General features: G+C 37.3%; 1 protein-coding gene across 1 annotated transcript in view; it reads left to right on the forward strand.

The window, feature by feature from the left end:
• The first annotated feature begins 18,959 nt into the window (after positions 1-18,959).
• USH2A (usherin) overlaps positions 18,960-25,009 on the forward strand; it is a 901,466-nt gene continuing 895,416 nt past the window's right edge. Inside the window, exons 1-2 of the mRNA XM_081491700.1 lie at positions 18,960-19,444; positions 22,997-23,162. Of these exons, the coding sequence (XP_081347826.1) occupies positions 18,960-19,444; positions 22,997-23,162 (651 nt within the window). The remainder of the gene's footprint in view (positions 19,445-22,996; positions 23,163-25,009) is intronic.

The following is a 25,009-nucleotide window of genomic DNA, read 5'->3' on the forward strand; positions in this document are numbered from 1 at the left end:
TTTTTCTGAGTCTCTCTCATTGATTTGCAGGTGTTTCTCTATACTTTGGATAATAATTGTTTATCAACTATTACAAATGTTTTGTCCCTCTCTGTAACTTGTCTTTCTAATCTCTTAGTGATATATTAACATTAGAAATTTTTGTTTATATAAAGATATTTTCTTTCATATTATAATAAGTTGACCCAGAATCTTTCAAGAAAAAACCAAACCAGAAATAACAGCAAATCTTTACTTCTCTAAAGTAAATTATTTTCATAAATGAAATATCTATATTTGATTGTATTTCCAGTCTCTATTCTGTTTCCTTTGGTGTATTTATTTTCACCCACACCACACTATCTTATTACAGGTTTATTATACCTTAGTGTCTAGTAGTGTTCTCGGTTCTTTGCCTTCTCCAACTTGTTACTTCTTTGACTGTTCTTTTTCATAATTGTCTTGATCATTCTTTGTCCTTTCAGTTTCATATAAATTTTACACTTACATCAATTTATAATTAACTCTGCTAAGATTTTGATAGGGATTGCATTGAATTTGTTCTTCAATTTGTAGAGAATTGATATCTGTAATATTGACTTTTTCAGTTCGTGAATGTGGTATAGCTCTCAATTTATTTGACTCATTTTACTTATTAAAATAAAATTTCATGCACTTCTTTGTCTTTCATTAAAGTTGTTTAAGCTACTCTAATGATAATTTTTAAATTTTAATTTCATGATGTTATATAAACTATAATTGATTTTATGTTTTCTATCCAGTCACTATGCTAAATTAACTCATTTAATAGTTTGCAGATTCTTTTGAATTTTCCACATACTCATTAATGTCTGTGAGCACTGATATTTCTCAGTTTCTCATATTTATACTATTTATTTCTTTCATTTACTGTATTGCACTGGCCTGGAGTTTGGTTTTAATGATGAGTAGAAATGGCAAAAATGAAAGTTTATATGTTATTAAGTAGATATCTGCTATAGTGCTTTCTAGAGGAGTTGATATGCTTAATGCATGCAGAAATTCTCTTCTACTTCTAGCTGAGTTTTTCTTTTAAAAAAATTAAGAATGGATATTAAAATTTTATCAAGTGATTTTTCTGTGTCTATGATCACATGTGATTTCTCTTTTATAAAGTTAGTGTAGCAAATTATATTGATTACTTAGCAAATCATGTTGATTACTTATCAGAATGGTAAATTAAATTTGCACTTTAGAAATAAATTCAACTTGATTCTGATGTTTTGTACTTCATATGTACTGTACAGTATGTGCATACATGCATGTACTTTACAGTATGTATGCTAACAGTTTTTCAGTTTTCTGCACATCAGGAGAGAGATTGGTATGCAGAATTCCCCCTTTTTTTTTGTATCCTTGCAGCTTTTAGCCTCATAAAAACTATTTGGAAAATGTTCTTTCTTTATCTAGCCTCTGGAAGAATTTATGTAATAACTGTAATATATCTTAAGTATCTGGAAGAATGTCCTGGTAAAATCATTTGTGTATGGAAAGTTATTTGTGGAAATATTTCCAACTACCGATTCCTTAATATATGCAAAAGTATCAGCTTTTTGATAAAATTTCTTTTTCTAAGAATTCTCTCAGGTTACTTCCCAAATGTACTGGCATAAAGTTATTAATAATGTCACTTTTCTTTCCTTTTGGTATCTGTAGTTTTGACAGGTTATCTACTTGATATTGGTAAATTCTGCTTCTTTCATTTTTCTCTTGATCCATTAATTATCAATTTTATTGATCTTTTCCAAGAAATGGTTTGGTTTTCTTGGTTTTTCTCTGTTCTACAGTATTCTTTGTGTAGATTTATATCCAGATTATTTATTTTTCTTTTGGGGGTGGGGATTCAATTTATTTTCTTCTTTTGCTTGAGATTAATTAGTTGACTTTTAATCTTATCATATATGCATTTAGGCTCTTCATTTCCCTTTAAGGAGATGTCTATGTTTTCTTGCCATTATTGTTAAGCTCAAGGTATTTTGTAATATCCATGTTGTGACTGATCTTTGATATATGAATTATATAGAAACATGTTATTGCATTTCAAAACACTTAGGGATTTTCTGAATATCTTTGTTGATTTATATATTAATTTTACTGTAGTCTGTTAAATATGAATTTACTTGAATTTCTTGAAACTTGAGAATTTCTTCATGGCCAAACACATGAAAAATTTTGGTAAATATTCTTCTTTTAAAAATTTATTTATTTCAGTTGGAGGCTAATTACTTTACAATATTGTAGTGGTTTTTGGCATACATTGATATGAATCAGCCATGCGTTTACATGTGTTCCCCATCCTGAACCTCCCTCCCACCTCCCTCCCCATCCCATCCCTCTGGGTCATCCCAGTGCACCAGCCCTGAGCACCTGTCTCATGCATCGAACCTGGACTGGCGATCTGTTTCACATATGATAATATACATGTTTCAATGCTATTCTCTCAGATCATCCCACCCTTGCCTTCTCCCACAGAGTCCAAAAGACTGTTCTATACATCTATGTCTCTTTTTCTGTCTCACATATAGGGTTATCGTTACCATCTTTATAAATTCCATATATATGCGTTAGTATACTGTATTGGTGTTTTTCTTTCTGGCTTACTTCACTCTGTATAATAGGCTCCAGTTTCATCCACCTCATTAGAACTGATTCGAATGTATTCTTTTTAATGGCTGAGTAATATTCCATTGTGTATACGTACCACAGCTTTCTTATCCATTTGTCTGCTGATGGACATCTAGGCTGCTTCCATGTCCTGGCTATTATAAACAGTGCTGCGATGAACTCTGGGGTACACATGTCTCTTTCAAGTCTGATTTCCTCCGTGTGTATGCCCAGCAGTGGGATTGCTGGGTCATATGGCAGTTCTATTTCCACTTTTTTAAGGAATCTCCACACTGTTCTCCACAGTGGCTGTACTAGTTTGCATTCCCATTTGGTAAATATTCTATGTGTGTTTGAAAATATTTAATATGATTGACCACATTGTTCTCTAAATGTTGAAGAGATCAAGTTTATTCATTTTGCTAAAAATGTCTTTTTAATTGTTACTGATCTATTTATTAATTACTAAGACAGGTGGGGTAAAGTCCTTTGTTTATGATTGTGCATTTACCTATTTCTCCCATTTAATTCTGTCAAATATATATATATATATAGTTGGAAATTGAACTACAAATGTTTACATTTATGATTTATTGTGTTCTTGTTAATTGACCTTTTTGGTATCATATATGTACCTCTTTATTCCTAAAAATGCTTCTTAAAGTGTACATTTTCTGAAATTTTATTATAACTACCGTAAATTCTTTTAGTCAATGTTTGCTGGTGTGTCTTTGTCCATCCTTTTATCATCTTACCAAAATATCCTGTAAACAGCACATAAGCTTATAGTCTTTTCATATCACTATATAATCTGTTAAATATTTATGTGCTTACAGATACTTCTTGCAGTTTGTTTTATATTGCCCTACATGTTTTATATTCCTTTTTTCTTGTCTTGCCCTCTTTGGATTAACTGTTTTAAATTATTTCATTATTCCATTTTTCTCTCTACTAGCTGATAGTTATACTTTTTTCTATTCTTTTCGTAGTCACACAACAAATGATAATATGAATCTTTGATTTCACAGTTAAATATAAATTAATATTTTTCAGTTTGACAGTGATAAATGCTTTAAATTCATTTATTCCATGCAAATTTTTGTTTTACTTTTGTCATTAATTAACTTTATTGAATTTTAATGTAATAAAACATTATTTCTGTTTTTTACATTAGGTATGTAAATATTTATATTTACACATACATATGATGTTATGTTTCTTTACATTCTATCTTGTGTTTCCTACCCACCCCCACCTCCCAAGTTCATTTTTCTTCTAACCAAAGGATTTCTTTAATTCTCCTTTAAGTGAAGATTTACTGGAAAAAAATTATCTCAATTTTTGTTCATTAGGAAATATGTTGATTTCATCCTTGATCTGAAGATTATTTTTGATGGTTATAGAATTCTACATTGTCATTTATATTCCTTCAAAGATGACATTGAGTTGTCATCTAGCTTCCATTGTTTCTGTTGAGATGTTGGCTTTCACTTTTACTTTTTTTTCCCCAAGATAATTGAAAAGATGGATTTAAAGATAATATAAGAGCATAGGATTAAGACAGGAGTGTCCAAACTCACTGAGGCCACGAAGGACCAACTACAGAGAAGATGCTGCTCATGTGTCATCTCTCCACTCCCAGAGGCAAATGCCATAGGCTTTATTTTTCAAGATTCTGTCCTGACAAGAATGATCTAAGCTTACATGTTAACAAAGATATCACACAATGTTGACTTTTTTATAAGTTCATTTTGAATTTCTGAGCCTGTTTCAAATTCATCTTATGTTTTTTCCTCTTGACTCTTGTGGTTTCTCTTTCTCTTTCTGCTTGCCAGTCTTCTACATCCCATGTCCCTTACGTTGGCATTTTTAGGAGCTCCCAAGGCTATTGAGTTTCATTATAGTACTGGTTGTTGTATTTTCTTCCAAAATCTGAAGCTGCAGTGTGTAGTGTGGCTGTCCAGCATAGTGGTTGACTGCCCAACTATGAGGTGCATTATAGATTCGGCTTGTTTATTTACTCACTCATTTAACAGATCATTAATTACTAGGCATGTAATTGGAGAAGATGTAAACATGCATAGTGTCCCTCCTCTTTGAGCTGCCGAGGAGCTAGTCTCAGAGTCAATCTTCAAGTGACTCTCCTGCAGTCCACTGTCTTTCCCCCAGTAGTAAATGTCTTGCTGGGCATTTGCCCACATGACTCATTTCTCTAGAGTTCTACCCTGCTTTTGATGGATCATTTGCAGATTATATTCTAGTTCTATTTCAATTCTGTTGGCCAGTTCTGTAGCTGCCTGACAAAGAGCCCCTTCTTTGTGGTCAGAGTCTTGTCAAGTTAGGTTACTGTTTATTACATTTCACTGCAAGTTGCAATTCAAATAGAGATATTCATCCAAGTAGAAAGAATTTTAATACTCCTATAGTGGTACTTTAGCTTAAAATTGTAGTTGATTTGTTTGCTCCTACACGAAGTGAGTCCCTTATTGCCAGTAACTTCAATCTTATCAAGTACTTATTCAAAACTATGCTTTGCTTCTCATTTTCCCCCCTATCTTCAAGGATTTTTCTCTGATGATCTTTCTGAATGTGCTTTGTTAACATGGTTCTAGAACAATAGAATTGATGGCATTTGAACATACTATTGCCAAAAGGGGCTGCTTCTGTCAATCTCAAACTGAGGACTTTATATTGTACCCTAAAATAAAATCTTTAATTTTTTTAAAAGCAAAAGGCCAATTCTTAATTTCAAGAATTTTCCTAAAATTGATATCTGTACATCAGTTAGCATAGTACAGTGCCTGGTAGACTGAAGATGCTCAGTATCACCTAAATTGCTTTCATGGTGGTGGTTTAGTCCCTAAGTCATGTTCAACTCTTGTAACCCTATGAACTATTGCCTGTGAGGCTCCTTTGTCCATGAGATTTCCCAGGCAAGAATACTGGAGTTGGCTGCCATTTCCTTCTCCAGGAAGTCTTCCTGACCCAGGGGTCAAACTCATGTTTCCTGGTCTCCTAAATTGCAGGTGAATTTTTTTTTTTTTTTTTTTTACCACTGATCCACCAGTGATTCCCAAATTGCCTTAAGGATATATTTAAAAAATATAAGAAAACATTTAATACTAAAATGTTCTGCTATCATTGCTTCAAATAACAATGTGGCATTTGGTAAAAGTTTAGATGGAGGTATATTCCAAGGAAGGTTATGACCAACCTAGACAGCATATTTAAAAGCAGAGACATTACTTTCCCAACAAAGGTCCGTCTAGTCAAGGCTATGGTTTTCCCAGTGGTCATGTATGGATGTGAGAGTTGGACGGTGAAGAAAGCTGAGTGCCGCAGAATTGATGCTTTTGAACTGTGGTGTTGGAGAAGACTCTTGAGAGTCCCTTGGACTGCAAGGAGATCCAACCAGTCCATCCTAAAGAGATCAGTCCTGGGTGTTCATTGAATAGACTGGTGTTGAAGCTGAAACTCCAATACTTTGGCCACCTCATATGAAGAGCTGACTCATTGGAAAAGACCCTGATGCTGGGAAGGATTGGGGGCAGGAGGAAAAGGGGACAACAGAGGATGAGATGGTTGGATAGCATCACCGACTCGATGGACATGGGTTTGGGTAAACTCCGGGAGTTGGTGATGGACAGGGAGGCCTGGCATGCTGCGATTCATGTGGTCGCAAAGAGTCGGACACGACTGAGCGCCTGAACTGAACTGATATTTGAGTCTCATATTTCTTTCTAAATATTGTTGGTAAGTAATGAATTACTTAGTATCCATATCTCAGCATCCTGATATCTCAAATAGTATTCATTATTGCTGGAGGGTTTTGTGTAGGTTAGATGAGATAGCATTTTACAACATGATAAATACAATGTAAATTCAGTTAGCATTTGTAGTATTGTTAGTATTGTTACTATTACAGACAGATTGCTCACATAGTCATGCACTTTAATTCTTTTCTTCACAGACCATTTGATTTTGCATGTGTGTGAAAGTATACTTTCACACACATGCAAAATCAAATATAATCCAATATGTTCATGGGTATAGAATGAGTTAGAAATCATGCTAGTCTGGTCATCAGGAGATCTGGGTTTTGGTTTAAACTCTAACAATATTGAGTCCCATCAGAGTTGAGTCTCACATCACCTCCCTCAAAGGCAATTTCCTTTTCAGTAAAATGTCTTGTTTCTCAAACTGTCCATTTTAGTTTTACTGATAATGATGGTGTTTGGATATGTTTTAGAAACTGTTTTGCAAATGTATTTTGCTCAAATTTTATCATCCTCTTCATTTTTCAAAAGCTTGCTCTTCTCCTCTTTAAAAGTCTTTGGCTTCTGAACCTGAGCATTATATTAATAAACCACATAAGTAAATTACATGGAGAGTTACAGAGACCTTTTAGAAAAGTTTACTGATCCAGCAGATTCCCTTTTATTTCCCCTAAGTTAAGACAAAATAGCCTTCAACCTGTTTTTTCTCCTAAGCAAAATGATTTTTCTTCCCATCATCATAACTTTTACATCCTCCATTTCACTCTAAATGTAGTGCACATTTCCCCCCCCCCACTCTTGGGAATGTTTTAGGGGTTGTTCAGCTGGGCTGAGTTTCTAAGACCAGATATACCACCCTCTCTGCTTAGTGAACTGTGCCCTGAATCCTGCTGTGTCTTCATGTTTCCTCCCTTAATACAATGACACTTTCTCAAAAGCATATTGAAACTCCACACCCATGGGTTTCAGGCAATCTAGGGCTTCCCCACATGGTAAAAGGGCAGCCCGCATCATCCTGAGGAGCGTGGCTCTTTGTAGAAACTTGAGCCTTAATTATTGCTGATCGCCTGCTTGGCTGGAGCTCCATCCTGTGCTCTGCTTGCCTGCCGTCCTTCCCCACATTGTGTCATTTTCTTTTTCAGACCCACACCCACCCATTTGTCCTGCTCATCAGCCGTTAAACGGCCTGCTGCTACCTGTCCCGTACTGCCTGGCAGCTGTTATATCCCTGCCAGACTCAGCTCTCGAAAGCCACTCTTAAATTCACCTGCCAAGCTCAGTCTGGGCCCTTGCCCAGCCTGAGGAGAAAGAATGGACAGCAGTTAGATGGCCTGCCACACGCCATCAGTGGTATCAAGTTCCCCACGTGTCTTGGTGCAACCTGAAATACCCACACAAAGCTTTTATGGCTTAAACAAATGTGATTCCTGGGCCATCTGAGGGTTTGCATAATTTAAGAAGTATAAGAACATGTGTTCAACAATTTTGATCAAGGCAATAGATTGAGAACAGCTAGGACCTAGATACAGAATAAAAAACCAAGGCTCCCGAAGTTATTTATAATACCCTTGTTAATGCTTTGAATGTTCTCAGAAAAATCTGGAAATCTGATACAATCTACTTTAGAGCTCTGAATTGTATTTATACATTTCTACAGGAAATACGTGTCTCATAAATGTAGGACAATCTTATTCTAAACTAGATGTCCTCACTTATGCTGTTCCTGTCACTTGAAAGGCTCATTGTGTTCTCCTCTGTCTATAAAAACTGTCAACTCTTAGGGCACAATTGAATACCCCAGCCTTTCACAAAACCTCTGAGTTCAATCTTTGTAAAAAAATAAAAAATGATGGTTACTGGGTCTAATCCAGATAGTCTGGGTTTTGCTATTTGCCCATCAAGTGACTTAAGCCTGGATTCTCATTTGTTCACTTTTGTTTTAGAAGTAGTATTTTCTCTGTCCAATTTGTAGGTTTGATAATAAAGATCAAAAGTTAATCTAAAAAAAGTGATAAACTAATGACAGGAAAAATTATGGCAGTATTTTCTAAAAATGTGCTTATTCTCTGTCTTTGGGTGTACAATTACAGAAGAACTCAGTAGGTATAAATTGGAAAAAAAAATATAAGGAGAGCTAACAGTGAAAACCCAGTCTATTGTTTCTACATTTAGGGCTTGCCTGATGGCTCGGTTGGTAAGGAATCGCCTGCAATGTGGAGACCTGGGTTCGATCCCTGGGTTGGGAAGATCCCCTAGAGAAGGAAATGACAACCCACTCCAGTATTCTGGCCTGGAGAATTCCATGGACTGTATAGTCCATGGAGTTGCAAAGAGTGGAACACAACTGAGTGACTTCAACTTTCACTTTTTCTCTACGTTTAATTTGCCAACAATGCTAGGAGGTAGAAGACATTACCATGCTACAGATAAGGAAGTTGAAGCAAAAAGAGGTTAAGTAACTTGTCCAAGAACACACAGTATATACAGATGGTGGAGCCAGGTTTCCAACCAAGGCTGTCTCTGCCACTTGCATTCTTACCCACTAACTGGTCCTACCTGTCCCAATGCTTCAGGTGATGGTGGGTGTGTGGTCCATTCATTTAACCTTATCTTTTTTTTTTTTTAAATCTTCCTAAGATATACTGTGTCCCACCACAGCTTCTCTGCATCTTGTGGGGATAGGGCTGAGCATCACCAGCAAGGCGTGGTTCTTTGCTCATCTTCTCAGTGACTGCTGCTTCTGATTATGAAACATCTTCCACTGTGGTCTCCTAAGTCCAGGGCTCACGTTCCTCAGGGCAGGTCTCTGGCTGCTTGGACGGGTAGTGCTGTCATGTGACTTATCTCCTCATGGCTTGTTTTATTCTTGACACTGAGAGGCTCTGACAGTCTATCATTCTCTAGGAAGCAGATACTCCATTATGAGGATTCTAGGTCTGGTCCTGAAGATCAAACCATTCCAAGAAATCAACTTCCATTGATCCCCTGGGTGAAACTAACTCACTCCAAGGAAAGAGGGTTCCCTTATAAGGATGATTGGCATTGTCCTAGAGTTAATATGTGATTTAGTCCTGTTTGGGGAAAAGAGGCAATTTAATTTACTCTGAATTTTAAGCATTGCAAGGGACTGTATTGGTTCTGAAAATTGCAAAGGAAAGTAGGTGGGAATTTTCAAGAATAGGAAGCATTTTGCTGAACTTTTTCACAATATTGGATATGATTGGTATAGAGTATACGTACTTCATGCTTATAGAAAATGGTCCAAATTTTAACAGTAGAGGCATAATGAAGAGTTGATGGTGGGATGCAGATGAAGTCTTCAATTTTGTCTCTCCATATTGCTTAAAAAATGTTTTTTTTAACAGTGTTCATATATTACTTGTGTGATTTTAAAAAAGAGGGAAAATGTATGGGGTGGAGGAGAGGAAAAAAGTCAGTTTTTCCTCTCCTCATTAAATGTGCTTCAAACGTATGTCAGGGCATATCCATCTGACTGGGTCCACCTGAGCCTGGCCATGTCTAATTCCAGATTGGCTATTGACTCAACCTGTTCTCTATTTCAGGAGCAATCTGCTAATGATCTCAGCCATGGTCCTTTCTATCCATCGTATAGTACCAACTTACCAGCTTAGTCATTTACTTTTTAAACATTTTTTTACTGGAGTAAAGTTGCTTTACAATGTTGTATTAGTTTCTACTGTACAACAAAGTGAATCAGCTATACATATAACGTACCTCCTCTTTTTTGGATTTCCTTCCCATTTGGGTCACCACAGAGCATTCAGTAGGTTCTATGTCTATTTTATACATAGTATCAATAGTATATATTAATACGTGTCAATCCCAATTTCCCATTTCATCCCACATTTCTCCCCTTGGTGTCCATACGTTTGTTCTCTATGTCTGCGTCTCTATTTCTGCTTTGCAAATAAGATCATTTGTGCCATTTGCTAGATTCCACATATGTGTATTAATATATGATATTTGGTTTTTGTGACTTACTTTGTGTGACAGTTTCTAGGTCCATCCACATCTTTGCAAATTTCACAGCTTTGTTCCTTTTTTGGCTGAGTGATATCCCATTGTTTAGATTACTTCTATATCTGGCTATTGTAAATAGTGCTGCAATAAACATTGGGATGCACGTGTCTTTTGAAATTATGGTCCAACTCAGTCATTTACTTTCAACATCTCTTGATCTCTCTACCACATATCTTCCTTATGTGTACGTCTTCTGAATTTTAAATTTGCCAGCCACACCCTAGCCTGGCCCACCACCCTATTTGATTTATAATCTTCGTTCAGTCCTTCAGGTTGACAGGGCCACAGCCCAGGCCACAGCCTGCGGTTGATACCCCTGTGTCCTCATCACACTGGGCACTGGTGCCACCTTTACACACTAAGTGGAAGGACTGGTGCTGAAGCTGAAACTCCAAAACTTTGGCCACCTGATGTGAAGAACTGACTCATTGGAAAAGACCTTTTTGCTGGGAAAGATTGAAGGTGGGAGGAGAAGGCAATGACAGAGGATGAGATGGTTGGATGGTATCACCAACTCAATGGACATGAGTTTGAGTAGGCTCCGGGAGTTGGTGATGTACAGGGAGGCCTGGTGTGCTGCTGTCCATGGGGTCACAAAGAGTCGAACACGACTGAGCAACTGAACTGAACTTACACACTAAGTAGGACACACTGGTCAAAAACATTGCACTTATAGATTCATATTTGACATTTATTCTTTATAATTTGAAAGCACAAATTGTTTATATATTGACAAAACTTAATTCAGTCTTTATAAAATAGCTAGTGTTTTCAATTATGGCAGGAAAAATATGATAAAAATAAAGAACATGAAATAAAAGAAAACCAACATTGTTTGAATGCTTCTCCTGTTAGACATGCTAATTTTTCAAGAGGCAAAAACAAACAGCATGAGCCCTTTCACACTTCAGTTTCCACATTTGTGAAATGAAGCAAGAACACTTACCTCCTAGAGATATAGTAAAGATATGATGGCTGTGTGTGTGTGTGTGTGTGTGTGTGTGTATAAATCATGTGCCTGGTCCCTGCTATATATGAGATATTCACATATGGCACCTACTGTGATGACTGTTATGACTTTAAATAATCTTAATTATCTAAGAACTAGCCATCTGAATTTTCAAATATGAAAAAGGGCAAGGATGTAATTGAAAAAAAAAAAAACCCAACAATGATAGATGCTAGGAGTTCTCATCTACCATAAACTGTTGAAAAGATAAAATAGCCAGAATTAGAATATTATGCTCAATGCTTTGGGCTTGCCCATTGTAACCTGTGGTTGGACAGTCAGTCAGATAACTGTGTCAACAGTCAACTTGTGTCACAGAAAGCCACAAAGCATGGGAAACAAAAAGGCAGAATAAATAAAGATATGAAAAAGATCAACAAATAGCAGAATTTGTTGTCATAGGGAAATGTCAATGACTTATTGATATTTTTTTATAAATATCTTATAAACATTTTTTAATAACATTGAATGGTTTCCAGTTTTCAGGCATTACCAGAAATAACTACTGTGAACACACAGAATAAGCTCCCTGGTGGATAGTGCTAAGGCTTTCTAATGAATGTATATAAGTGTGAATATGCTGTTTCCTAGGATATACATAGCTTCAACTTTTAAAAATATGCATCAATTTGAAATATTTAAAGTTCCTTTTGATACATGTCCTCCATAACAATTGGCATTGTCCTAATTTAAACTTTGCATGATCTGGCATGTGTAAAATAAAATCTCATTGTGGTTTTAATTTGCTTTTCCCTAATATTGATGCAGTCCAACACTTCCTGTAAGTTTATTGGTCCTTCATGTTTACCATTCTGTGAAATCCTTATTTATATCATCTGTCTTTTTTTCCTATAAAGATGTGGAATATTTGTCTCTGGATTCACAGAAATCACTTAAGCATTTTGTGTATTAATTCTTTTTCCCTTATTTGTGTGACATGTCTCTCATGTTGTGGCTTAGGTTTTCACTTTATGGGGACGTTTGATGAACAGAAGTTCTTGATTTTAATGTAATCCCATTTATTTATCTTTTATGTTTTGTACTTGTGTCCAGCTCAAGAAATATGTTCCCATCTTAAGGTGGTTAAAGCATCTTCTTTAATTTCAAGTGATTTTCAAGTTTTGCTCCTTAACATTTAAGTCTCAATCTATCTGGAAGTAAATTTTGTATATAGTGAGAAGTAGCATTCCAGTCTCATTTTATCAATATTTTCCAATACAGAGAAGTAATTTTCCTTGCAAAATTTACCAACTAGTTCATCCTTTTCTTAGTGATGTGTTAGTCACTCAGTCATGTCTGACTCTTTGTGAGCCCACAGACTGTAGCCTGCCAGGCTCCATCCATGGAGTTTTCCAGGCAAGAATACTGGATTGGGTATCTGTTCCCTTCTCCAGGGGATCTTCCTGACCCAGGGATTGAACCTGAGTCTCCTGGATTGCAAGCATTGCAGGCAGGTTCTTTACTATCTGAGCCACCAAAGAAGCCCTTTTTAGTGATATGCAGAAACAAATGTAAGTCTATACATATGTCTATACGTACGTGAGTCATTTCCTGTGATTTTTGATATTTCTATTGGATTCCTCCCACCCCTCACCAATCTCTGCACTAATGTTGCACACTCCTAATTTACGTGGCCCTAAATACATCTTAGTGTCTGTTAGCAAAGTCCCTCCCTCACCTTCTTCTATGTCTGTAGTGCCTTGAATACTGTCAGTTATTTGCTCTTTTTTTATATGCTTTGAAATAAGCTTGTCAAGTTCCATGAAAAACTCTGTTGTGATTTTCATAGGAATTGCATTGGATTAATAGATGACTATATGAAAACTTCATCCTTGTGTTAGTCTTTGAATCCAAAAGCATAATATCTCTCTCTACTTTCAGTTTCTTAAATGTTACCAATAAACTTTATTTTTTCATAGCAGTAATGTATCTTTTAGATTTGTTCCCAAGTACTCTACAATATGGATAGCATCTTTTAGTCATATTTTCTAATTTGTTTATTTTATTCTCTAACTGGTATGCTGCTGCTGCTGCTAAGTTGCTTCAGTCTTGTCCGACTCCATAGACGGCAGCCCACCAGGCTCCCCTGTCCCTGGGATTCTCCAGGCAAGAACACTGGAGTGGGTTGCCATTTCCTTCTCCAATGCATGAAAGTGAAAAGTGAAAGCAAAGTTGCTCAGTCGTGTCTGACTCTTAGCGACCCCATGGACTGCAGCCTACAAGGCTCCTCTGTCCATGGGATTTTCCAGGCAAGAGTGCTGGAGTGGGTTGCCATTGCCTTCTCCTTCTAACTGGTATAGAGAAATGCAATTGATTTTTGCTTATTGATTTTGCATCACCTGTATTAAACTAAATTATCCTGTAGTAACAACTCTAAAATTTCAAAAAATTCCTTTAGACAATAAAGGTTTATTTTTTACACATGCTTTGTGTCCAGTGGGGTTGGCAAGCAAATTCTGATATGTCTTCCCAGCCAGGGCAAGAGGTTGACAGAGCAGCCACTATCTGAATGTGGCAAAGTGGGAGGGAGAGAGCACAGGAAATTGCATACTGGTCCTTATAGCTTCCTCCTGGCAGTGGCTCATATTTCTCAGCAAAAGCAAGTCATGTGACCATTCCCAACTTGGCAAGGAGTTAAAGTAATATGTGTCTAGAGAGAAGAGTTCCAAAATTGATGAATATCATTAACCATATTTACATCTTCTCTCTAGAATCTTGGTCAAATATTTGTCATTAGATTTTGTTATCTAGTGAAATATATGACATTTGATAATCATTTGCAGTGTTTTGCTTTAGTTTATATTTTACCTATTTTAATGCATTGGCTAGTTGAATGTTGGCTAGCAGCAGTGATAGTAGGTGTTCTTGCTCTACTGATCCTCACAAAAGTGCTAATTATCATGCTTATTATTTATGATGTTGTTTTTGTACATGAACTGTCAAGTTATAGAAGTTTTCTTCTTTAGTTTATAAAGAATTTTGGTCCTAAAGAAATAAATTCATAAAGGATTTTGGTCCTCAATAAATTACATGAATTTTTAAACTATTTTAATGGTGAATTAATATATATTTTAACATTCAAACCAATTTTACAATTCTGGAATAAACCCTACTTTGTCAGGAGATTTATGCTTTTTAAATATTTCTGAATTCAGTTTGCTTATGCTTTATTCAGAATCTTTTTGCATTATGTATATGAGTGTGACTGGTCTTTAATTTTTCTTTCTCCTCTTCTCCTGTCTGTTTTATATTCTCCCTCCCTCTCCCACTCCCTGCCTTCTGTCTTTCTCACACACATTCTCTTTTGGTTATAACTACCTCATACAATAAATTGGGAAATACTCTTATTCCAATGGTAAAAATGTTTGTAAAAACTGGGATTACAGTTTCCCATATGTGTGGCGTAACTGATATGCACAACTGTCTGAGCCTACTGTTTTCCTTATGGGAAGACATTTAAATATAGACTGTAATAGAACTATTCATGTTAAAAAATAAAAGCAAAACTTTATTCTTTTTTATTGAAGCATAATTTGCACAAAGTGCACAAATCTTAACTGTTATACTTGATGAACCTCAAAAACTGTATCCGTCTGTGTAACCACCACCTGTATTAAGATGAAGACATTTCCGGTCCTCCTGCTGGCTTCTTTGAATTCTTTCCTATTTCTTCCTCTGTTTTAAAGAGAGCGTTATGTTGACTTCTTTCACCACAAATTAGCTTTGGCTCTATTTGACTTCATATGAATGGAATCATTTTAGTGTGTTCTTGGGGTGTTTACCTTATTTCACTCATGATATGTCTGTGCGATTTTCCATGTTGTTTCTTGTTAGCAGTAGTTCACTTTTCCTTCATTGTTCTTTCACCTTCCAGTGTATGAACATATACCGTAATTTGTTCTGCAGTTGATGGACATATGTTGTTTCCAGCTGTTTCTTCTTGACTCAGTCTAAGTTGGAAATATTTTAGGGAGCTTATTCGATTTTCCTAAGAGCTCAAGTTTAATTCTCACGAAACTGTCTACAACATTTTCTTATTTTGCAATTACATTGAACCTGAAGCTTATGCCTGTGTTTTCATATCTAATATTACTTACACATTTCACCATTTTTCTTTTTCTAGATTAGTTATGCCAGAAGTTAGTTAATTTTAATAGAAAACCCATGAATGCTAAAAAATCCCAAGGGTACCCCTTGATTTTTTCCACCGACAAGACCTAAGCCTCAAGGGATTGAAAAACCAAGTTTATTATAGTAAACTTTTCCATAATAATGAGTATGAATTTACTAATAGTTGACTAACTAAAACATCATTTTTGGAACTTTTTCAAAAGAAGGAAATGCTGATTCTAAGATGTCTTGACCATTAGAAAAAGAAGTTGTTTTCAGCTCTCTGTGGTAGATTACAAAATGGTCTCAAGTTCTTTCTATTCTGTTATGTGTGCCCCCTTACAATGTGACTGTTCTTTGCAGAGTGGAATCAGTTTCACAGCCCTTGAAGCTGGGCTTGGTCATGTGACTTCCTCTGTCAATGCAACATTAACAAATGTGATACAAGAAAATGCCTGAATAGTACTTGTACATTAGGGTCTCCGATCTTATGTTGCTGGGCATTTTTCTGCTACTCTCAGAACGAGCTTAGAGTAGACTCTCATGAGTGTCAAACCAACTGCTAGATGAGAGAGTGAGGCCAAATCAGAGTATCCAGCCCCAGCTACACTAGTTCAGAGCAGAACTACCCAGTGAATACACAAAAATATGAGAAAATATTAGCACATAGTTCTTTGTATTTAACTAACTTTCCTTCTGACACTCTTACTTTTGCTTTTTTCCTGTATCTCTAAGTCCTGTCTAGTGGTGGTAGGACTGTTGGTGCCCAAATCAGTTACCAGATGTGTCTTCAGATTGATAATACTGAATTGCAGAAGTTGAGGGATATGTCAACCCACTGTCTGTCTGTGCAAATCACAGGCAGAGTTTCTGAATGTGGAGCAGAGTCACTAATCTTAGATCATCTAAACTGAGTCATGACTTTCTACTACAAAACATCAGTTGTTATGTGGTAGATGATTTCTCATCCTCTGAACAGTGACCAAAAAAATGCACTGAAGTACCACAATTAAAAATTAGTTAATCCTTGGATTCATAAGGCATAAAGAGAAACTAGCCATTGACTAACATGTTCTAAGAAAAAAATTGGTTGCATGTTTTGTTGAGGTGTGAATAATCCATTTGTCTACATCACTGTGTCCTTTATTTCCAAATATTTTTCCAGGTTTTCAGAAGTTCTTACATGTTACCTGATTTTACACTAACATTTGTTTTTTGATTCAAAAAAAATTGCCCTTGAAAGATTATACTAATCAACAAGACAGAGGATAAGATAATTTGACAAAAGGTGAAGATTTCCTCTGGAAGCACATAGTTCTGTTTGGTAAAGCTGATATTTAAATGAGTTGTGTTTAAGTCTCTTGGAAGAAAAATTTGAGAGAAGATACTTTGAATTTGTCTCTTGCTACCTTACTAATAAGGAATGCCATACAACCATTTCTTTCATTTTTAAACATTTCTCTAAATATGACAACTTATAGAAAATAAAAGTGCAATTGGCCAGTTGTTTCCCAATTGAGCTTTCCATTTTTAAGACAATGGAGGGGCAGTAGTTGCTTTAGGATATTTCTCATTTAGGATGAGATACCTCAGATGGTTGAAGAGAGTTTTGGATGTAATAAAACTACATGCTGCTACTGCTGCTAAGTGGCTTCAGTCATGTCCGACTCTGTGCGACCCCATAGACGGCAGCCCAACAGGCTCCACCATCGCTGGGATTCTCCAGGCAAGAACACTGGAGTGGGCTGCCATTTCCTTCTCCAGTGCATGAAAGTGAAAAGTGAAAGTGAAGTCGCTCAGTCATGTCCGACTCTTCGCGACCCCATGGACTGCAGCCTACCAGGCTCCCCCGTTCCATGGGATTTTCCAGGCAAGAGTAATGGAGTGGGGTGCCATTGCCTACAGGCATATTCATATCTAATCAAGCAGCTAAAAAGTCAGCAGTCCTATTGCTTCTGTAGTTTAATTAAAATTTCTGATCCTTCAAATGCACCATTTAGAAATTACATCAGATGCTGTTCATAAATTTAGTAGAGGGTGTTCTGGGATGAAGAACGCAGTGACCATTGAATGGGCAACAGAAACTATCAATGCAACAGGCTTTTAGAGAAGCGGTACATTTGTCGCTCAGAAAAAAAGAGCATTAGGAATTCTCATGTTACTATCTGATAGTGGCAGATCATTTTGATGACATGGTTAAAAGGATTGAGGTGCATAAAAGTGGGGGAAAAGGGAGGGGCAAAAAAGGGATTAGAGGATAAGGTGCACTGCTACTTTAAAATTATGCATGCCTGGCTGCATCCTTGTCCCTCCCACTGCTTGAATCACTTGCTGAAGGCTTGGGAGTTCAGTTCCAGGCAGGCCAGCCAGCAGACTGCGCTCTGAGTTTCAGGTAACCAAGCATTTGCTGTGCAGAATCCCTGACTTGGGCACCCAAGTCTTCCTTGTAGTCGTCCTTCTGCTGCGGCCTATTTGCTGAGACTTTCTGGGGGTTACCGTAGTGTTGCCAGGCAACCAGGGACAGCGGTCCTGGGAAGAGCCATTTGTCACACTGAGGGGCCTGGTTGAAATGCAATAAAGAAGTGGTAACTCAGCTTATTTATCAATACAATTACTTACGCAGTATTAGGGGTCCATATGTAACCTACAAATAGTCATATGAGGAAACACACAAACGTTTGCTAAATACTAAGGCATAGGACAGACAGATGGTGTTGGGTTTCTAATCAGCTTTACCGTGAGCTTAAAGTTGCCGCACATGCTGGGATGAGGGGGGGAAGGCCCAAAGTGCTTTGCCAGCTTTATTCGGGACATCTGCAGGTTGGCTCTGTGTTAACCGCATCCTGTGTGTGTGTAAAGGAAATCTATACAGTTCTTTATCTTGTGAAGGAGAGTGGGTGCTGCTAATTCCCTGAGGTGGAGTAGCAATCTGAAATTGCTGTGTGGGGAAATATATTAATAAAATATACGTGCATATGTGTGTATCAAACTGGCTGTCCTGTGGACTTTTTCCAGTGCTTAATTCGCCCAATGAAGATAGGTACCAATGAGTGTTTTGCTATAAACAGTGTACTAAAGAATGTTTTTAAGAAGTTTAATAATGTTTCTTAGGGACTCAGAATCCTCATGCTTAGATTGCACCTAAAGTTTTAAAGACACAGCAGATTTTCCTTGACACTCTGCTTTTGATTCCCAGACGCCAGCTGCTACTCATGTCTTCGCCATCACCACGGAAGCCTCTGGTGTTACCCCCATGTGAAACCACGTCTGCAGTTTCCCGAAAATGGATTTATCTCAGCGTTACTTAAAGCACCCCGCAAGAAAGTGCTGCTGGCCAGTGCCCTCGGCCTTCCAAGTTATTTAGGAACGCTTGGATCAGAGGAGAATGCTTTTGAGTCAACATGAATTGCCTGGATTTTTCTCTGGGCTTCAGCCTCTTGTTTCTGGTCCCTGAAACATGGCTCTTTGCTTACTTTGCTTCCATCTCGTGGGCTGACTCTCAGGGCCTGTTCCCAAGGCTGGAGAACGTGGCAGCTTTCAAGAAGGTTTCGGTGGTGCCAACCCAAGCGACATGTGGAATCCCAGCCCAAAGCACTTTCTGTCAGAGCTCTGCCACAGCTGAGGGCCTTCGGATCTGTCCTCAGCGGCTCTGCGTTCAGGATTGCCCTTACCGATCATCGCCCTTCACCTACACCAACCTCTTCTCAGCAGGCCTCAGGGGTTGCATCACCAGAGACCAGCGTGACCTGAGTCCCAACTCCCATAACCATTCTGCAAGTTTCATTTTTGGAAATCACCAGAGTTGCTTTGCCTCTCCTCCTGCTCCCAGGCTGGCGGCATCATTTACTCTAGCTGTGTGGTTGAAACTTGAGCAAGGAGGTGTAATGTAAGTAGCAGAGGGAGTGTAAGCTTTCCTAGGGTCCTGCAAAATCAGTTAGAGTCAAGGGTATTGCAACTTGAATTTCAACCTAGAAATGAAGGCACTTTGGAATTTAGGCTAACTGAAGACCAGCTCCTACATGAGGCTTTTCTGGTCAACTTCATTTGACCAAATATTTTTTTCCCTAAATTCAAAGTGCTTTCACCTTTCCATGAATGAAGTGAACCTTCAAGAGTACTTTAAAATAATTTCATGGAAGGCAGACATGTTTATACCTGGCTCATTTTTTTTTTCCCCCCAGTAGTTTAGCTAAACCTTTAGTCTTAGTTTTCAGAGGCTCAGCCAGGCTCACTGTGAGTTGTAAGGCATGGGGACTAGTAATACAAATAATGTATACGTTCAAGGTCTTGGTCTAGGTTTGTATAAGCAACATGCCTTTACTAGAGTATACAGTTGTCATTAGGCAGTGAACTGTCTGAGTGCTGGGGACTGTTTCTGTGTTCTTGTTTTCCTAGGAAGAGATGTTTGTTTAACTCATTGTGAAAGATGTTCAATAATGAGTTGAACAAATGAATGACACCTCATGTCTGAAAAGAGATCGCTTTTGGCCCTTTGCTTCCTGGTGTTTTCATCCATTAGGAATTATATAGAAAAGCATAAAAGATTCTCAAAAGTTCATGCCATTGACCCCATCAGAAATGTCTTTTGTGAGTTTGGTGTGGGGCTTCGTTAACAATTTTTGGTTATTTTTAATAATCACCTGATTTTCATTCTGATTTCTAAAACTGATATCCAATGTTTTCCTTAAGTGTTTAGAGCCAATCTGGAAATGAGAATAAATAGGACAGCTTTGAGACTTTTTTTTTTGCTTATCTTTCTTCTTCCCAGAGAGCTTCTGGCTCTTCCCCTTGTGATGTTTTCCTTGTATGAGGATGTTGGCCAAGTATCTAAAAACTCATGAAACAAACCAGAAAAGTCTTATAATCTCATAAGCAAATAAGACTTAAATATCTATGATGTTTAGTTTTAATTTGCCAAGTGAAAGTTGACATTTTTTCATTTTGTTTTATTTGGAGTGAAAATCATCTCAAACCATTACCTCTGTTTCTGTATGTACCCTAAAAGAAAACCCTGTTTTCTTGCTGTTTGAAATGTCAGTAAATCCAACTTACTTAGTTTATATAACTGATGTCCAAAGAGTCTTAAAATATTGTCTCTTAACAAGTATGGCTAGGATGAAGTTATTTTTTCTAAATTTTTCCAGGGGATATGTCTCTACAAAATTCATCTTCTATTGGTATTATTTTGTATAAATAAGACAGAGGAATATTTGTAGAGGCAGTAGCACATGGTTTATGGTTTTGAGAGTTCCAAGCATCAAGGTCATTTCCATTCTCAAAACTAAAATACCTGTGGGAATTGGGGAATTTCACGGTGTTTGTACTAGATAAGTAAAACAAACAAAACATGAATTATCCAATTATTGTTTATCCAGGAGCAAAATAAATCCAGTTCCTAAATATTTTGCTACCTGCCTTCCTCTCACATTCATTATCTACCAAAGCAAGTATGTTTACAAGCAAACAAAATAGCAAGGAAGATAATCAATAACATATTAAGAAATGCATTTTCAGTAAGCTTGGGGAAATAAGCCTGCATTTGGCAAATACATTCTTGAGTAATGGGCCAAATTCTAACTTGTAGATTTAAACTCAAGAAAAACGAATGGAGGCAATCGCTTCTTGGATTGTTTAAGACCTAGAAGTGAGGAATAGAGAGAAACTTTAATTCCAGTGACTGAGAAATATCCACTTATTAAAGAGTTGAATCACAATAGAAGTTTCATAAAATCATATCTCCACTTTATATAAGATCTGTATGTCAACTAAACCTATATGCCCAATATAAAAAATATTTTTCATAACTTTATCACCAAATATATGTGCAAAATAGAGCAAAAAAGTGCGAGTGAAATAGTAACTGTTAAGTATTCTCTGATCATATCATCACCTCTCAACTCTCAGAAAGAAAGAATGCAAATGAGGAAGAATGATTTGTGAGAGAAATGTGCCCTTTAAGGAGTTTTAAAAACATATTTAGGAATAGTTCTGGGTTGGCCCAATCTTACCTTTGCCTCTTTGATTCTTCATACTCAGATCACTAACTCATTATTTTTTTTTGGAGGGGGGGATCTGCTATATGCCAGGCTGTGCTGCTATTGTCAGAAAACTCCTTATTGAATAGGAAGACAGAGGGATGGGTGTTATTTCCAAAGCAGCACAATAAGTGAGCAGCAAGGGAGACCTCTTAAGAACCTTGAGAAGGTTGGGTTCCAGGATCAGACATTATCTTGGAGATGTCTGAGCTGAGTAAGAGGCAACTGGGTGAAGAAAGGAGCCCAGACTCCTCTGTGACTTGATGATCTTCTCCACCTTGGGATGTACCACCTCCTTGAGTTCTTGGCTGTGAGATGCAGGCTGATGAGCATCTTTAATAGCTAGTTACTTGGAGGAGATATCAGTGCTCAATGTTCATGATATTTCTTTTTAAATAGCAGATTTGGGGGACTAATCTCCTTAGGAGATGCTTCTCTCTTCCTGCAAAAGTTGAACTGCTAGATTTAAATGTAATTGGACATGGACTCAAGTTCATATCTGTTTCTTCTCAGTGGGTACAGAGTGGCTAGGCACATGCGATGATATAATTAGTATAAAATAAATCACTTATACTAAACATAAATCAGAGAATATAGAAAACATAAAACATGTCTATTTAAAGGGATGAGAAAATAGTGCTGTTGTGATCAGGATATAAGTGAGTTTTAGAAAGACCATGATTTGATAACTGGCCTGACAGTTAATTTTCTGAAAATTCTTCTATTTTATAAAAATATTTCACTGTATTTTTAGAAGATTCCATGATCTTTCATCCCAGATCATTACCAAGATCTCAGTGCTCCAGTTGGGCTTTGTGGGCATGGCGAGCTGGGCAGTCATCTTACAGACACTGGCTTTGGCTTCTGGCCAGTTGATGATGAGCTAAATAAAGACTATAGTTGTCCATTCTCCATTTCATCATGGGAATTAAATAGAGCGATTCTGACTTCAGGGCTAGCAGTTTAGAGCCTTCTATGGACACTAAACTATCTTTACATTAAAAAAAAAAAAAAGAGGAGGAGAAAATGATTTGCTCTGGTGGCTCAATAGCCAAGCAGAATGTGGTGTATTGTGCCGCTTCCTATAAAAGAAATAGCAGAGAAACTAATGAGCCAATAGGCTAAATATTGGTTTTGCAGGATGATTCAACCACTTGAGCTGCCACCATGAATCTCTAATAAAGGGAGTGGAGGTTCTAGCAGATGTACTGTAAATAAGAATTCTATCTTTATTGAAATTAAAGGGCCTCTTAATTGAAAGAAAGCTTGCCCTGAATATGATGACCTTCAGGTACTTGTTCATTGTGACCTTTGATTAGAGTTTGGGATCCGTTACTGAACAATGTCATAGCCTGTCTTTTGGTTGGAAACTGACCTTTTCTCTTTTCTGGTTGCTTCCCAAGGTGTGTTATAGAAAAGACAGCGGATGGGCAGATTGTATTCAAACTTACAATATCTGAGAAAGAGACCATGTTTTATTACCGCACAGTAAATGGTTTGCAGCCTCCAATAAAAGTAATGACACTGGGGAGAATTCTTGTGAAGAAATGGATTCATCTTAGTGTGCAGGTGAGTAAAATAAAAAATATTTAACATTTGGTTAAGCACAAGGATCCATCTTCCTTTTTTTCCTTTAAATGGCATCTTCCCATAAGATGTGAAGCACTACCTTTCAGATTTTAAGTATTTGTAAGTGACAACTAAAGAAAAACAATATTTAAATGACCTAATGATGTAACTTTTTAAATACCAGTATTTCCCCCTCAAAATTGCAGTGAAAATGTCCGCAGATGCTTAGGGCAGTCCCATTTGGAGTAATATCCTCAGGAAAATTTTGTTTTATTTGCTTAGTATATTTTAGTTTGTTTAAAAATGTGTAATGGCTCTTTTGCTGTCTACTACTAATTTTAATAGTCATGCAGTATTAAGACCTTGGCCTGGATTTTACAGCTGTCTTTTCTAGGTAGTCTCTTATGATATGAATAAAATCTGACTGTTGCATTTAAAAAACTGACCTTAGAACTAATGAACTTTACACATCAGGCACTCAAAAGGTGTTATATGATTACTTTAGTTGTCAACAACAGTTTGTATTTGCCTTAGAAGTTGCTAAAGGCTGAGATAACTGTGAGGTGGCTGCTATTTTATAGTTCTTGGGAATAGATCGTTTATTCTTTGGTTTCTTTAGGGCTCTGGAAGGGTCCAGTGCAGTCTAAAGTCACCCTTGCCTTTTACACCAGAGGTACTGTGTACCATAGTTCCCAGTGTATGCTCTCATGTTGTTCAATCTGACTCTGCAACCTCCTGAATTTCAGCCCACCAGACTCCTCTGTTCTCCACTATCTCCTGGAGTTTGCTGAAATTCATGTCCATTGAGCTGGTGATGCTTATTAACCATCTCATCCTCTGCTGTCCCCTTCTCCTTTTGCCTTCAATCTTTCCCAGCATCAGGGTCTTTTCCAATGAGTCAGCTCTTCACATCAGGTGGCCAAAGTACTGGAGCATCAGTGTGAGTATGCTCTCATAGGTGCACCCCAATGTGGTCCATGCAAACCCCATTTGCACTAGAGGACATTTGTAGCCTTGTGTACTTTATGAAAATCTTTGATTTGTTACATTCCCCCCAACTCTGAAGCAGGCAGACTTCCTTATGTTACTACCATGGTTCTTGGCTTCCTTAATAGAAATTGATTAGAGGCCAGAAAAATAATTCAGGCAAGCCTTTACTGGGTCCCCTGCTGTAGCAGGGGGGAGCAAAAACAAGTAACAGTTTCCCTTGCTTGCTCTTTGAGGTGGGGTGCAAGCTGATTCCTTATATGTGGGGAGAAAAGGAGCAGGTCCAGGGTCAGACCAGAGGGGTGACTTAGGTGGTCTGCCACCTCTTTGGTGATACCATGTGCATGGGACATGTGCAGTACCCTGCTTTTGGTCTCAGCTCTTCAGAAGTGGCACTTGGGTTTTTTCATCTTCTCTTATTGTCCATAATTTGCCCCAACTGAACATGTACACAGTTATTTTTAGTCTTTTATAGTTTCTTTGTATTTTGTTGCTCCAGGAGACATTTGTCCAGGGTTCAATCCCTGGGTTGGGAAGATCCCCTGGAGAAGGGAGAGGCTACCCACTCCAGTATTCTGGCCTGGAGAATTCCATGGACTGCATAGTCAATGGGGTCACAAAGAGTCAGATACGACTGAGCGACTTTCACTCCTTCACTCAAGCACTGCTGCAAGGGGTCCCAGGTTCCACTTAAAGTGTCTTGAGATTTGTTATTTGGATTTAAAGTCTATTTCATTGTAGATACTATTATAGAGGATTTAAATATACTTTAAACATATCTTTGTTTGGTCTGATAGTAACTGTGAAATTCTTCTATGCATGTGCACTGCATTGCATTAAAAGCCTTAAAAAAGACATTT

Source organism: Giraffa tippelskirchi, chromosome 5, assembly GCF_054371585.1.
Source record: "Giraffa tippelskirchi isolate mGirTip1 chromosome 5, T2T-mGirTip1v1.2.pri, whole genome shotgun sequence".
In the NCBI taxonomy this organism is placed as follows: domain Eukaryota; kingdom Metazoa; phylum Chordata; class Mammalia; order Artiodactyla; family Giraffidae; genus Giraffa; species Giraffa tippelskirchi.